General features: G+C 42.3%; 1 protein-coding gene across 1 annotated transcript; it reads right to left on the bottom strand.

Annotated features, from left to right (window-relative positions):
* Positions 1-3,234: 3,234 nt before the first annotated feature.
* psme3ip1 (proteasome activator subunit 3 interacting protein 1) lies at positions 3,235-12,274 on the bottom strand. Its single transcript, XM_070831531.1, has 8 exons — positions 12,219-12,274; positions 10,526-10,662; positions 10,330-10,428; positions 8,838-8,959; positions 6,579-6,718; positions 5,364-5,449; positions 4,230-4,436; positions 3,235-3,683 (listed from the first exon to the last, which is right to left on the bottom strand). The coding sequence occupies exons 2-8, from the start codon at positions 10,650-10,652 to the stop codon at positions 3,679-3,681; spliced, it is 786 nt and encodes a 261-aa protein (XP_070687632.1). The 5' UTR covers positions 10,653-10,662; positions 12,219-12,274; the 3' UTR covers positions 3,235-3,678.
* Between the last annotated feature and the right edge of the window lie 449 nt (positions 12,275-12,723).

The following is a 12,723-nucleotide window of genomic DNA, read 5'->3' as shown; positions in this document are numbered from 1 at the left end:
CTATGTGTATTGCTGTGCATATTTGTACTAAATGTGTTGCTATTGATTTTATAAAGTTGTGTCTATGTCCACACTCAGGTTAATAAACTGAAGGAAATGTTATGTCCTCTGTCTCTGTGGATGAAAGAAAAGCAGACCACAAAAAGACCCAAAACGACTACAAAGAGAAACACACTGACTACAAAGGGACAAAAAGTATTAGAGACACAAAACAACTATAAAGAGAAACACACTGACTACAAAGGGACAAAAAGTATTAGAGACACAAAACAACTATAAAGAGAAACACAGTGACTACAAAGGGACAAAAAGTATTACAGACACAAAACAACTATAAAGAGAAACACAGTGACTACAAAGGGACAAAAATGATGACAAATAGATATAAAACGACTACAAAGAGAAACACACTGACTACAAAGGGATGAAAATTACTACACAGAAACAAAACAACTACAAAGAGAAGCAAAGGGGAAAAAATTACTACAAACGGGCACAAATCACTACACCAAGACAAAATAACCACAAAGACACGGAAAAGAGTGACAGGTGTGGGTGGTGAAAACACTCATACCAGATTTGTGTTTTACTCCACATGACTCAGCTCATTATTTTTTTTTCTGTTGTTTTTGCTTGTGCTGAAGAGATAATGAATTACAGCCTGCAGCTGCCAGTTAAACGGACAGAGTGAATTCAGTATTTAATTCTTTAAAAAATGAGTCCAGATTTCATTCTCATTGCAGTTCCATCCTTCAGCTTTTTTGGGCAGTCTGAGGATTTCTTGGTGCTAAAACCACTTTAAACATACCGTTGCCAGAACAAAAAAAATGTGCTTGCTGGGGTCTGATTTTCATCCAAAGCACACGTTTCGTACATCTCAAAACTGGTATTTTCTTTGTGTATGTTGGTTACATTATTTGTCGTCATGGTAACTCTTTTCACAGCTACACCAGTGATACTGAGCAGTCAGTGAACTGTCCTCAGACAAAGCAAAATGTTTCTTACTGACCCTGAACAAGATAAAATTATCCTCCGGTCTCATCAGCATTCTGTGTCTACAAAGGCTTCGAGTCACTCTCATAACTTCAGCGACACTCTTACTCACACATTTTATCCACTACAGAGAATTACAAACATTGCTTATGTTGTTGGATGACACGAGAATTCATTGCATTTTCATATTGTCTCACCTTGACTGTCACCCTGGTCTTCTATCTCAGTCAGCTGAGCTGATCTTCAGACACACAATCCTCCTGCCAAGGTTTTAATGAGGACTGAATACATATCCCAGAATCCAATTACCCAAATTAGTTTTGATCTAGTTCAATTTCACACATTAATTTCATGGCCCGTGCAGGTCTGGCTACATCCCAGATCCTCAAACCACCAACAAATTGGTCATCTAGTCAAAGCATTCATCTTCAGTTTTTATCTTTCAAACTTGTTAAGACAACTTTTAAAGACATTCTTTGTATGATATATTTAGTACCTCAGTGTTGACAGCCAATTAGCCTGGAAATATATCATTTTTGTTTGATTTCTTCTTCATTTTTTGCCTTTCAGATCTCCCTCTGTGCACGGGCAGCAAAATAACACAGATCCACATGATGGTGGTGCTATAACAGCTTTATATTCAGCCATAAGCTGTAGGACTTCTTACACTTTATTACATTAGGACTAATTATATACTTGAGATCTGAGAATTGTGTTGTTTTTTTAGGATCAATTGTAATAACTTTGGTTATGCTTGGACGCCTTTATCATGATTTTTTTTTAATACTTTAGCTAATAGTACCTCCCACAACACTAATGACATTCCCATCAGCTTCAAACTGACTTCATCTGGAGTGCTAATTTGAAAATGTTATGTAAATGTTATAAATATCAAACATGTTAATCCACAGCACCGCCATTATGAATGTGTTAGCATTCTGATATTAGCATTAGCTGAAGGCACTAAGCCTCACAGAGCAGCCAAGCATTGCTGTAGACTCTTGTCTGCTAAATTAAAAGATTTGAATAAAAAGTGACTCTTCTACATGTGTAGGCTGACTCCAGAGGGAGCTGTGCAAAGTCTGAAAAATTGCCTCAAATGATATCACTTGAGTCTGTGGTGGTTGAGGCTGAAAACTACAAGTTTGAAAATGAAAGAAATCTGGTGGTGTGGAGTTAGAAAGAAGTGAGCGCTATGAGACTTCGTAGCCCGCTCTTCATCTGTGGTTAAGGTCTGCGGCTCCAGTTCATAGCAGCTGCTATTAACATCTCCAACCAAACTGTCTGTTTGTATTGTGGGTAATGTAGGCACCAGGTTTAGACAGGGGGGAAGAATGCATGGAGTAAATATGACATTTTCTCTGGTTCTGCTGCATTGATTTTAATCATTTAAAAGAAGAAACAACTAAACAGTGAGTCTGACGATTGCGCCTCCCCCTCCCGCTGTGGAAGCAGGCAAATTGGCTCACATGGGAGGGTCGTCATCTGATTCAGCTCACCAGGGCTTCAAGCTATAAAAGCTGGTCCGTCTGATCGCTCAGTCTCTCCCTTCATACAGCTACATCACTTTTTGGTTTGTTTTGACTTGTTGACATAAATCACTCTTGGTTTATGGAAAATCTCTTGTGTGGACTCCCTGCTTGTCACATCCCCTCAGCCAGGTTGTGACACAATAATTTATACAACCCTATTATATTATGTAGCCTATATTTCACCAGAGTGTAAACCTAAATTGGTGAATAACGCTTTTAAATTCTAAAACCTGCTCACAACATATATGCCGCACTGCTTGTGGTTTTTACTCAGTACTTTTTAAAAATGTATTGAATAGGTTATTGCAGTATTTTCCTTATCCTGTGGTATCCCAGGGGGTCCTAAAATAAGAATTTAGATTAGGATATCTGACCAGTTTAAATCTTGCCTTTGCCAAAATCTTGGATACTCTTGGAGAATCTTTGGTGCTCATTATTTACAATTCATGTCACCAGACCTGTGATGAGTGATCAGATGTTGACATCATCACAGGCCTAAATGACTGAGAACTGCTGACCTAAGGAAGTGGTGCCTATTACTAGACAAACAAACAAGAATGAATGCAGTCTATACCAGTTCCAGCTCATAATTGGTCTCAGTTATCAAAAAAATAAATAAAAATATATAAAAATATCTCAGTTTCCACCAAATATACCAGCTCTTTGTTCCTCCGTCACACACACACAGAAATACACACAGTAAACACACTACAAGGCAAAGCTCTTTATTTCTCTCTGCTCAGACCAAACAAAACAAAACTCCAGCGTCTGAGACGGCAGCAAACATTGCAGCAACTTTCCAGCACGGTGTGACTTTGAGACAAACTACTGATGAGAAAACACATTAAATCACACAAATAAAAACATTAATTTTCCAAACCATTCCGACTTTTGCATTGAACCCAAAGAGAGGGAGAGGGAGAGAGAAGCGCGTCCTGCCCTGGCTCCCTTTCCTCTGCTGCTGAAAGCTAAAAGGTGTGAGTCATGTGACACAGTCTAAAGCAGTCTCTTCCTCGCTCCGCAGCTGTCAATCACTGCTCCCTCAGCCAACAGCACAGCTTGCAGTCGCTGTGGCGTGTGTTGGGAGGGGGAGGGGGGGTGTAGGGGGGGCAGGATGTCGTCGGGGTAGGCAGTGCGGGATTGGTTTCTCGGCTTAAACTGCGTGAGATGTGATTGAGGGAAGGAAGGGTGGAGGTGTCATGTTTGAGTGCCACAATAGCAAAAAATCACAAATAGATACACAGATCAGAATAGAGGTGAAACTGGTTACTGTTTAATAGGATTATGTTACTGGGCTGAACTTTGGCTGATGACAAACAGCAACAGTTCAACTCCCAGCTGTGAAAACAACAAGAATACTGAGTGTCTGCTGCGTGTGTATTGCCAGTGCATGACTCTAACATCATATGAAGTTGTGCGGCCTGCAGGCACGCTTCTGTATGCTCTGTAGTGTGTGTGTGTGTGTGTGTGTGTGTGTACATGAACTTTAATCTGTCTGTGTGTGTCACGTGTGAAGCTTACCTTTTCTGACTGTTAGTAAGCCATTCTGAAGGCATGCTAACACACTTCAGGTTGTGTATGTGTCTCTGTCTGTGTGTGTGTGTGTGTGTGTGTGTGTGTGTGTACATGTAGATGCTGGTGTGTGTGTCTATCTGTAAGCCCTGCTGAGCCGGGGGTACGGCAACATGATTGCATCCACGCTACCTTCGCTGTCCGAGCTGCTGTCAGAGTCGCTGCTGCCGGAATAAGCACAGAGTCCTGGTAAAACGCCGACGCACACGGCTGCTGACGGCAGGTGTAGCACGCCTTGTCCGGAGCTCAGGGGAGTGGTGGGGGTCTTCGCTGTCAGGCCAGGGACTGTTTGCTGATCTTCAGCTCCCCCTGCTCCACCTCCTGCTCCACCCTCCTGTTCTGAACAGCACAACTCACTGTCAGGTTCAGAGCTCGTACTTTGCGGACATCCCGCATCAGACTTTTTTTTTATTTTTATTTTTTTTTAAAGGTCAGAGGTGAAATTTTGAGGAAACTGTATAAGTTATTTCATCTCATTTTTAGGATTCAAAACCATTTTGCAGGCAGACCTGGGATACAAGAAAATTGGAGTTAACTAGGAGAGAAATATCAGCTGTTAGTGATCACACCAACTCTGCAGTTCCCTTCGGCTCCATGGAGCACTTTAGGATCTTTCAGCTCATTGTTTTGGTTTTATGGCCCACAGCTTCATGGTTTTGTTTAGTTCACTCTCACAGCTTTTATTGGCCTCGTTTCCAACAGCAGGCTGCTGTTTTTAGTCAAACAGCTTTAACAATTCCACTGTCGACGACCTGGTCAGCACCAAACCGCCATGTGACAAAGTTAACGGCAGCTAGCATTTAGTGCCTCAGTGAGCTCAGAGGAAAGTGTCTGCTAGACAAGTAAATAGGACAATGTTTGCCGTCATACTTGCTATACCAACTTAATTAGGTTAATATTGTGTTAATGTTGTGTTTTCAGATTGCTTGTCTGCTTCAAAGTCAAAGTGGCTCATACTGAATTTAGCTGTTAAACAGTAGGGAGCTTCTGTGTTATCAACTATGAACTATGAAATGTGAAATCTGCAAAGGACTAATTTGTTGACCAGAAAGAGCTCCGGATACTCTTACTGTGCAGTCCAGTGGGATCTACTGAAAACCATTAAGATCTACACATCTTCACCAGCAGTGAAGCTGAAGCTTTATCTGATAGCTCTATCATCATTTAGTGATTCCAGGAATAGGACAACTCAATATCTGTCCTCTGCAGACAGACATTTCTCTGCAAACAGACATTTCTCTGTATAGGCCCGAGGCTGCAGCCCACCTGTGTGTCTGTCTCCATTTCCTGTCGTTGCTGCTGCTGTGATTTCCACCTTCTGTTTCTTACTGCTGTCTGACGACTGGGACGAACTGGGCAAGAGAACAAAGAGATTTTGGTGATTTTAAGCTGCTCTCATCAAGATTTTCACGTAAACAAAGAGTCACCTGACTCAGCACTTCCACTTGGCTCCACAGACCATTTTAGCATCTTTCCGCTCATTGGGCAAGAGAATTTGTGGCCTTCACCAATTTTCTCATATTTGGTATTTTCTCTGAGGTAAAAACAAACATCACCAGTGGTCCAGATCTGATATAACTAAAACAGATCAAAATCAATATTCTGTTCATCTGATCATCACCATCGGTCAATTTACGGAGAGGACTTTTAGATTTTAGGATTTTATTGACATATTTCAGCTTGGTGATTTTCAGTTTCAGAAGTTGTTAGAGAGCTTCTCTCACTTGAACAGCAGCCTCCGGGTCTTTACAGTTTTCTGTCCAGGATCATCCTCTGTTGCTCCAGACAGAGTAGCATCACCTGCTGTAGGTTTCAGTCATCTCTCTTACAATATCTCTCATGTTAATCATGGACCACTTCGCTGTAGAAAGACGTTTCTATCATCATGTGATAGAACTGGTAGTTTGTGTCACAGTACAGCGAGCGCTGCTCTGATGGGACTACTGACACTGGTTCATCTGTTATCTTTTTGTCTGCTGATTCAGCACAAAGTGAAGCTCTGTGGTATAAAATGAATGAAACTCACCCGCACACGGAGCAGAATGGGCAGCCTTTTATGGCGATTTTACGGGTGTTAATTATGCAAATTTAAATTTCTCAAGTTTCCAAATTACGCACTGGCAGCATTTATCATGTTTACACCGTTATCTGAAGTTAAGTTAGGAGTGTTTGCTGAATCTGACATGGCACACTCGTACAAACCAAGCATACAAAAAAGTAAGACAAAGCTAAGGATCCGAACATGCTCTTGCATAGGATCTTAAGAATTTAAGATTAAATGTTGGATTTAAATTCATCCAATGGACACAAACACAACTCAAAATGAATGATAATGCTGCTCAGTGTCTGCTAGATGTGTAAATAGGTAACTACTTGCTAAAAACTTTGCCACATCTTTCTAACTTCATGAGATGAATATATGAGAGTGTTGTGTTTCTGCCAATCTGTTCAAGCAGGTTTAAAGGATGTTGATCAGTGTACCTGCGTCTCTTGACAGCTCCAGCCAGTAAATGGGCCTGAGACAGGTGGCTGGTCCTTTGCTCCGTCCCTGGATGTTTCGGTGCCGCCTTCTTTTCAGGCTCTTTGCGGCTGTCAGTGGACGCTTGCTTCACTAGAGCGCTGTGAAAGTACACAGTTAAGGTGAATAAACCATAATGGAGCCTTTGAGAGGGAGCAGAGAGTCGGGCTCAGGGGCAGCTAGAAAAACACGACCCTTTCAGCGGCAGCTCACTCAACAAGTTACATCCTGACTTCCCTTTGGGTGGGTGGCGGGATTACAGCTCTTTATTGCTGTGCTGGAGGAAGTGACACCGTTCTGACGGGCTAAGTAGAGCACTCAGACAGAGAGAGGTGACACAGATATGGAGCCTAAAAGAAGACGAGGAGATGGACGGAGCTCAGGAGACATGAAATCAGGTCGAGATGCAGACACAGGGAAAAAAGACGGAGAGACACTCAAAAAGACAAAGCACACCGGGGTTGAGACGAGAGGGGCAGGTGGACAGGAATCAGCTGGCACAAAGTGGAGCATTAGCGTAAGTGAGCTACAGTCGTGAGTTTTCACTGCATTAACTAAGGTCTGCACCTGTGTGTGTGTGTGTGTGTGCACGTGTACTTTGTGTTCACAGCAACTGCTTTAAATCGTCACCGTAGTTACCAGCCTGATACAGTTTCCACGACAACCCATTCTCTTCTTCATCTGCAGACAGACCTGTCTGTCAGAAACCTGTCTGTCAGACAAAGGGAGGGTGACGGAGGGGATGAAAAGCACAGAGAGCAACAACAAACAAACAAGCAAAACCACTGCACACACATTCAAATGTGCACTGTGGACAATTTCATGTGGTGCAGTAGTAGTATTCTTTTCTTTAATTAGATGACAAATAATTACAATTATAAACTGTCTCTCAGCAGAGAAGGGAAAGACAGAAAGCAGAGCAGACTGACCAACTGTGAACACATAAAGCACGTTTTACTTGCATTAGTAACGGTGTGAATGCATGTTGCCTTCTGTCCTGTGAAACAAAGAGCAGAGTCAGGGTCTGGATAACCCTGATGGACCTCCTCATAATATTCTTGTTCTAATTTCACAGACTAAAACCTGAGGATATGTAATGCAGATAGGATCTGGATATCAGAATAAGCTGACTGCCTACAGTGAAGACTTGTGGCCGCTTTGTTCAGCTGGTTAAACAGTAACCAATCAGAGCTTAGATGGCAGGATTAAGAATGGGTACGCCATTTTCCTACGTAGCTAGCTAGTAGAGCTAGACTGAGAAACTGGCCAGGGTGACAGGTCAGATAGGTGGATATTGGTCAATATTAACTTACTGTAGATATATTGGGGTCAGTGTGTATGTCAGCTAACAAGTGTTAGAGAAGAGGTTATTTCAAAGCAGTATCATATTTCCATAGCATTACATAATACATGTTTACTTCTTCCAATGAGTACACAATTTCAATGTAATTAATAAACTACGAGAGAAAGTCCCTTATAAATCACAAAGACTTTGCTTTTAATAACTTAGTTCTTCAGATAAAACTGTACAATAAAGACGCCATTGCTGTTTATAGACAGATCAACTTGTGTACAGCATCGAGCTGGTATCATACGTGAGGATGGACACGTGTGTGTGTGCATAATGTATGCATGATGCAGTCCCAGCAGGAGCTTGACTGTGGTGGAGCTGAGCCTGCCTCTGCCAACACACATAAAGCTGCTTATCACATATGCACCGAGAGGCTCCACATTAGCAGAATGCATGTCCTTCAACTGCTGGAAGTAGCACGAAGCACACAGAATTACCTGAAAACGGCTTCACTGCTGGCTTTAGGGGGAGTGTCCATCGTGTAGCTACACATTTAATCAAAATCCAGCTCACTGTGCTGCTAAAGATCACACACTCACTCACCAACTATCTGACTGACAGAAAACCCATCGCTTCACGATTTTGCTTAATTGGTGGGTTAAGATTTGCTTGCTCCTAATGGCTTCAGAATATTAAAAATGTACGGCAATAGGTTCGTTCCCAAATTCCCATGAGCAAATCTCCTCTGATCCTCATTTCATAAACAACAAAATAAACAAGACAAATGAGGTGAAACTGCTGTGACTTCGACTTATTTTAAACCTGCAGAATCTGGCAGATTAACAGATTTAGATGAATGATCAGAGAGAGAGAGCGATAGTGGCCAATTAAAATGTTTTTTCATACAAACAAACGTGCTATAAAAGGATATTCTGTATTCCAACAGTTCCTGCTTCTCCTCATCCCTGCGCTGCTTCTCCATCAGACACTGTTGCCGGGAGACCTCGTCCAGGAAGCTGCTCTCATCCTCGTCCAATCCTCTCACCATGTTCTCTGTCACCATGGAAACAAACATGCTCTCAAAACATGGCAGTGGAGTGACTGCAATTTTCAGAAAACAAATCTTAACAGTTTATTTGAAATCCGCACACAAGTGACCTTCATGGAAAAAGAAAATGCTGAAATCGAACCGCCCTCCGAGGTTATAGACCACCCAGTGGCACCTGAACTAATACTGCTGTAAATACAGAGCAGAGATCATTAAATGTAGCAACACAACGGTTGATTAGTAAATTAATATATACTATCTAAAAAACAAAGAAGTGATTAGGCACTAAGAGTAATATCAGCTTGCCTATAAAACTGAAGGGGTACTCTGATGACTGAAGTGGTGTTATAGTCCTGTTGGGCGACTTGTGAAAGACAGATTCAGAAAGAATTATCAAAATCGATGCACCAGAGGCTGCTGCAAAAAACGACTGATGCTTCAAAGACGCTGGATCCTACATTTCCCATAATGCAACTGACTAGCCCCTCATCAGCGGTGATCCATTAGCACCAATACTCTTCCAACACCTGCAGTCACATGCATGGGACAAACAGCTCCAAGGGGCTACAGGAGCTCAGGACTCCACTGGGTTCCTTTAATGCACAGTCAGGTAGTTCAGTCCAGTGCTCAGACCCCTTCAAACATTAATAGGGAAGAGAAAACAAGCTCCACATTCATTCGTGGACATTTGTGTACTTTTTAGGAAAAACAATGGCTAATCTGTATTCTGTATATCTGTATTTAAAGGAAACCATATGAGAGGTTTAGAGGGCAAATGTCTATTTGGTGGAACTGCTTCCAAATCATAGACATCTGAGACAGGACGAGAGGCTCCAACATAGCTTTTCTGTCAACAGGAATGAGCCAGAAAGGTTGTGAACATCAGTCTTTAACAATGTGACGTCTTCTATCAACTTATTGTAGGATTTTCATGTAAAGCCTTAATGTATGTAATGTAAGAACCTAGTGACTACAGCTGTCAGTTTAATGAAATGAAATGGCCCCATCCTTTAGACTCCAGGCCCCTGTTTGCTATGCAGGTCTTCTGACTGAACAAGTTGGTGAAGTGCCTCGCCGTGAGAAAGCATAGTAGCATGAAAAAAGATAAGTTCTGAGTTTTGTGGACCATCTTTTGTGGCCCATCCTGGTCTGATAAGAAAAGAGCAGTAGTTACATGTGTGAAAATGTAGAAAATGAGTGCTGGAGTGGACTGATAAGCATGTAATAGTAAATTCTTGCCATGACTGTTGATCTTTATGAGCCACTGGCTCTTTTTCTGGGTGGAGTAGCAGAGGAAAAGAGTGAATTCAAACCTAGACAACAACAAAAAAAATAAAAGTGATGGCAGACATATCAAAGAGGAGCAAAGACCCACTGAATTTGAACTGTTCTTCATAATCCTCTTGTTTCTTGTCTTTCTGCTCCTGCAGTCGCTCAAAAAGGGAACGGGGGTCATACTCCTCCTCCGGCGCCTCTGAGAGTACACAAACAAACGTGTGTATGTATGCGCAGATATGTATTTTGGAGGTTTGGTGTATTTTGGATGTGTGTGTATGCGTACGTGTTCTTACCCTCTGGATCGTCAGGTTTCCTGACTTTCTCCCATTCCTCCTGCCTCTTCTTCCTCTTCTCATCGAGCTCAGCTTCCGACACAAACTTCCTGCTGAGGTCCACGCCTGCTGCCCCTCCCCCTGCCATTACAGCTGACCTTCACAACACACAGACACACCTGACATCTTAGCAATTCATTGTTTTTTACTTAAGACTGAACAGTCTGTTTTCGCTGGACCCTGATGGACTACTAGATGAAGATGTTTCTAACAGTGTTTTTTTTTCTCTGGGTACCCACGCTGAGAATTCATGGACTCAACAGATTTATTCTTTGTCTATGAAGTCCAGGAAAAGACTGAAATCAATCCACCAAAGCAGCCTGAGAGTACAACTCAAGGATCTGCTGAATAAACACAACCTGCATGTGCAAACTCCCAATGGACAGGGCAATAACATTCATTTGTCTTTACGCTATAGAGGCTGCAGTACTTATATAATCTGTTTCTACATAGCGTACCACCATTAGAGCTTAGTAGTTACACTTAGCTATGTATCAGAGCTGCTAAGGTGTAATGTGAGAGGAGATGCACATCTTGCCTTATCAGAAAAGAAAATCTACAAAACTACAGACTTCTCCTGACATTTAGATGTATTGCCATCCTATTTATCATATTATCTTGTGTTGGATTCATGTAACTGTAGTAACGAACCAAGGTGATGAACCAAGGTCCCATTCAACAGATCACATCCCTGAAATGAGTCAGTCACAGATGTGTCACCATGGTTTCATTACCTGTGATGTCCTATTGAGAATATATGGAAACTGAGGAGAGATGCAGCAGGAGAGAAGTACACACAGATGGTGTAAATTGTGAGAAAACTATTTATTGTTGAACAATAGTTTAAACTCCACAGTGATGTTTAAGTTCTACATTTTAATGGGGTTTGTGATGGTGCAGTTACTTATTAGTTGTATCACTTAGGTGGTGACACACTGCTGCAGTGAGATAAGGAAAAAGACCACAAATGTGAACCAAAACAACAATTATGTAACCACAGCATGTGAGATTTGTTTAAGCTGATTTTTTTTATAGTGCTATTTCACTAAACATTGACAGACTGTGTAAGCTGAAGTCAACCTGCAGGCCTTTGGCTCCACCATGTGGCCATCCTTGATCGTCACATGTAGGTGAACCAAACCTATTTAAAAGAACTTTCCTCCAAAGGAGACAGCTCAGGAAAACCACACGGGTGTCACAACCGATCTGCAATGAAGAGCCGACCGAGGTAAACACGGGTTAAGTGCGATGGACCCACGCCTTTGGTTATTATCGGCCCTGTTGATTCACTCTCCGTCACCAAAGGCGACGATAACAGCGTTAGCCGCTAATGGTTAGCCTTCAAAGCTAGCGGACACACTCGGCTAATGTTGCAGTTTATCGATGCAGCGAACAGTGAGCAGCACAGCAGTCAGCCTCGCTCACTTTCTGATGCACTTTAAACCCCCGAGCTCTCACATTAAAGCTGAGGTGCCCTGTGTGCTAGCGTTAGCCTCGTTAGCATCCACGGCAGCTGCAGTCACCGCCGTCAGCCACCGGACACCGTGTCACGGTGCAGGAGCCACACGGTCAGAGGCACAAGCAGACACACTCCAGTCTCCGCCAGTGGCTGCTGCACACCATGTTAAAGCATTTCTGTGCTACTAGAACTTACCAAGCTCGGCTAGTCGATATGGTAACACTGCTCCAATTCAATGACTTCTTCGTCTCTGTGTGTATTGACGGGTCACAAACTAACTTTACGGTGCAGAGCGCCACCTACCGCACCGTGGCATTAAACCACAGACGTGCTAATTGAAGATAAACTACACCGTATTTCCTTATAACACCTGCATCATATAACCTACCAACCCCCGTCTGTCTCATAACTATATATCTTCATGCCTCCCTCTCTTAATTATGTTAACAACAATGCATGATAATATCTACCACATCCTCCAGTTTTACACCGCTGACATGGATTTGATTGACTTTTCCCTGTGACACATGACCTGGAGTAACCTGCATGTACTAACCCAAACCTTCCTCACGTAATGGATTAGCCAGCTCCTCTGTGCAGTTAGATGCCTCGTGTTTAAACCGATCAACATGAACTGACTTCTGTATATTATTAGAATACCTCCCTTTACGGTCTGTCAGACGTTAAATCATTCCAATGA

This window comes from Pempheris klunzingeri, chromosome 5, assembly GCF_042242105.1.
Source record: "Pempheris klunzingeri isolate RE-2024b chromosome 5, fPemKlu1.hap1, whole genome shotgun sequence".
Lineage (NCBI taxonomy): Eukaryota > Metazoa > Chordata > Actinopteri > Acropomatiformes > Pempheridae > Pempheris > Pempheris klunzingeri.
This window is presented reverse-complemented; position numbering and strand designations above follow the sequence as displayed.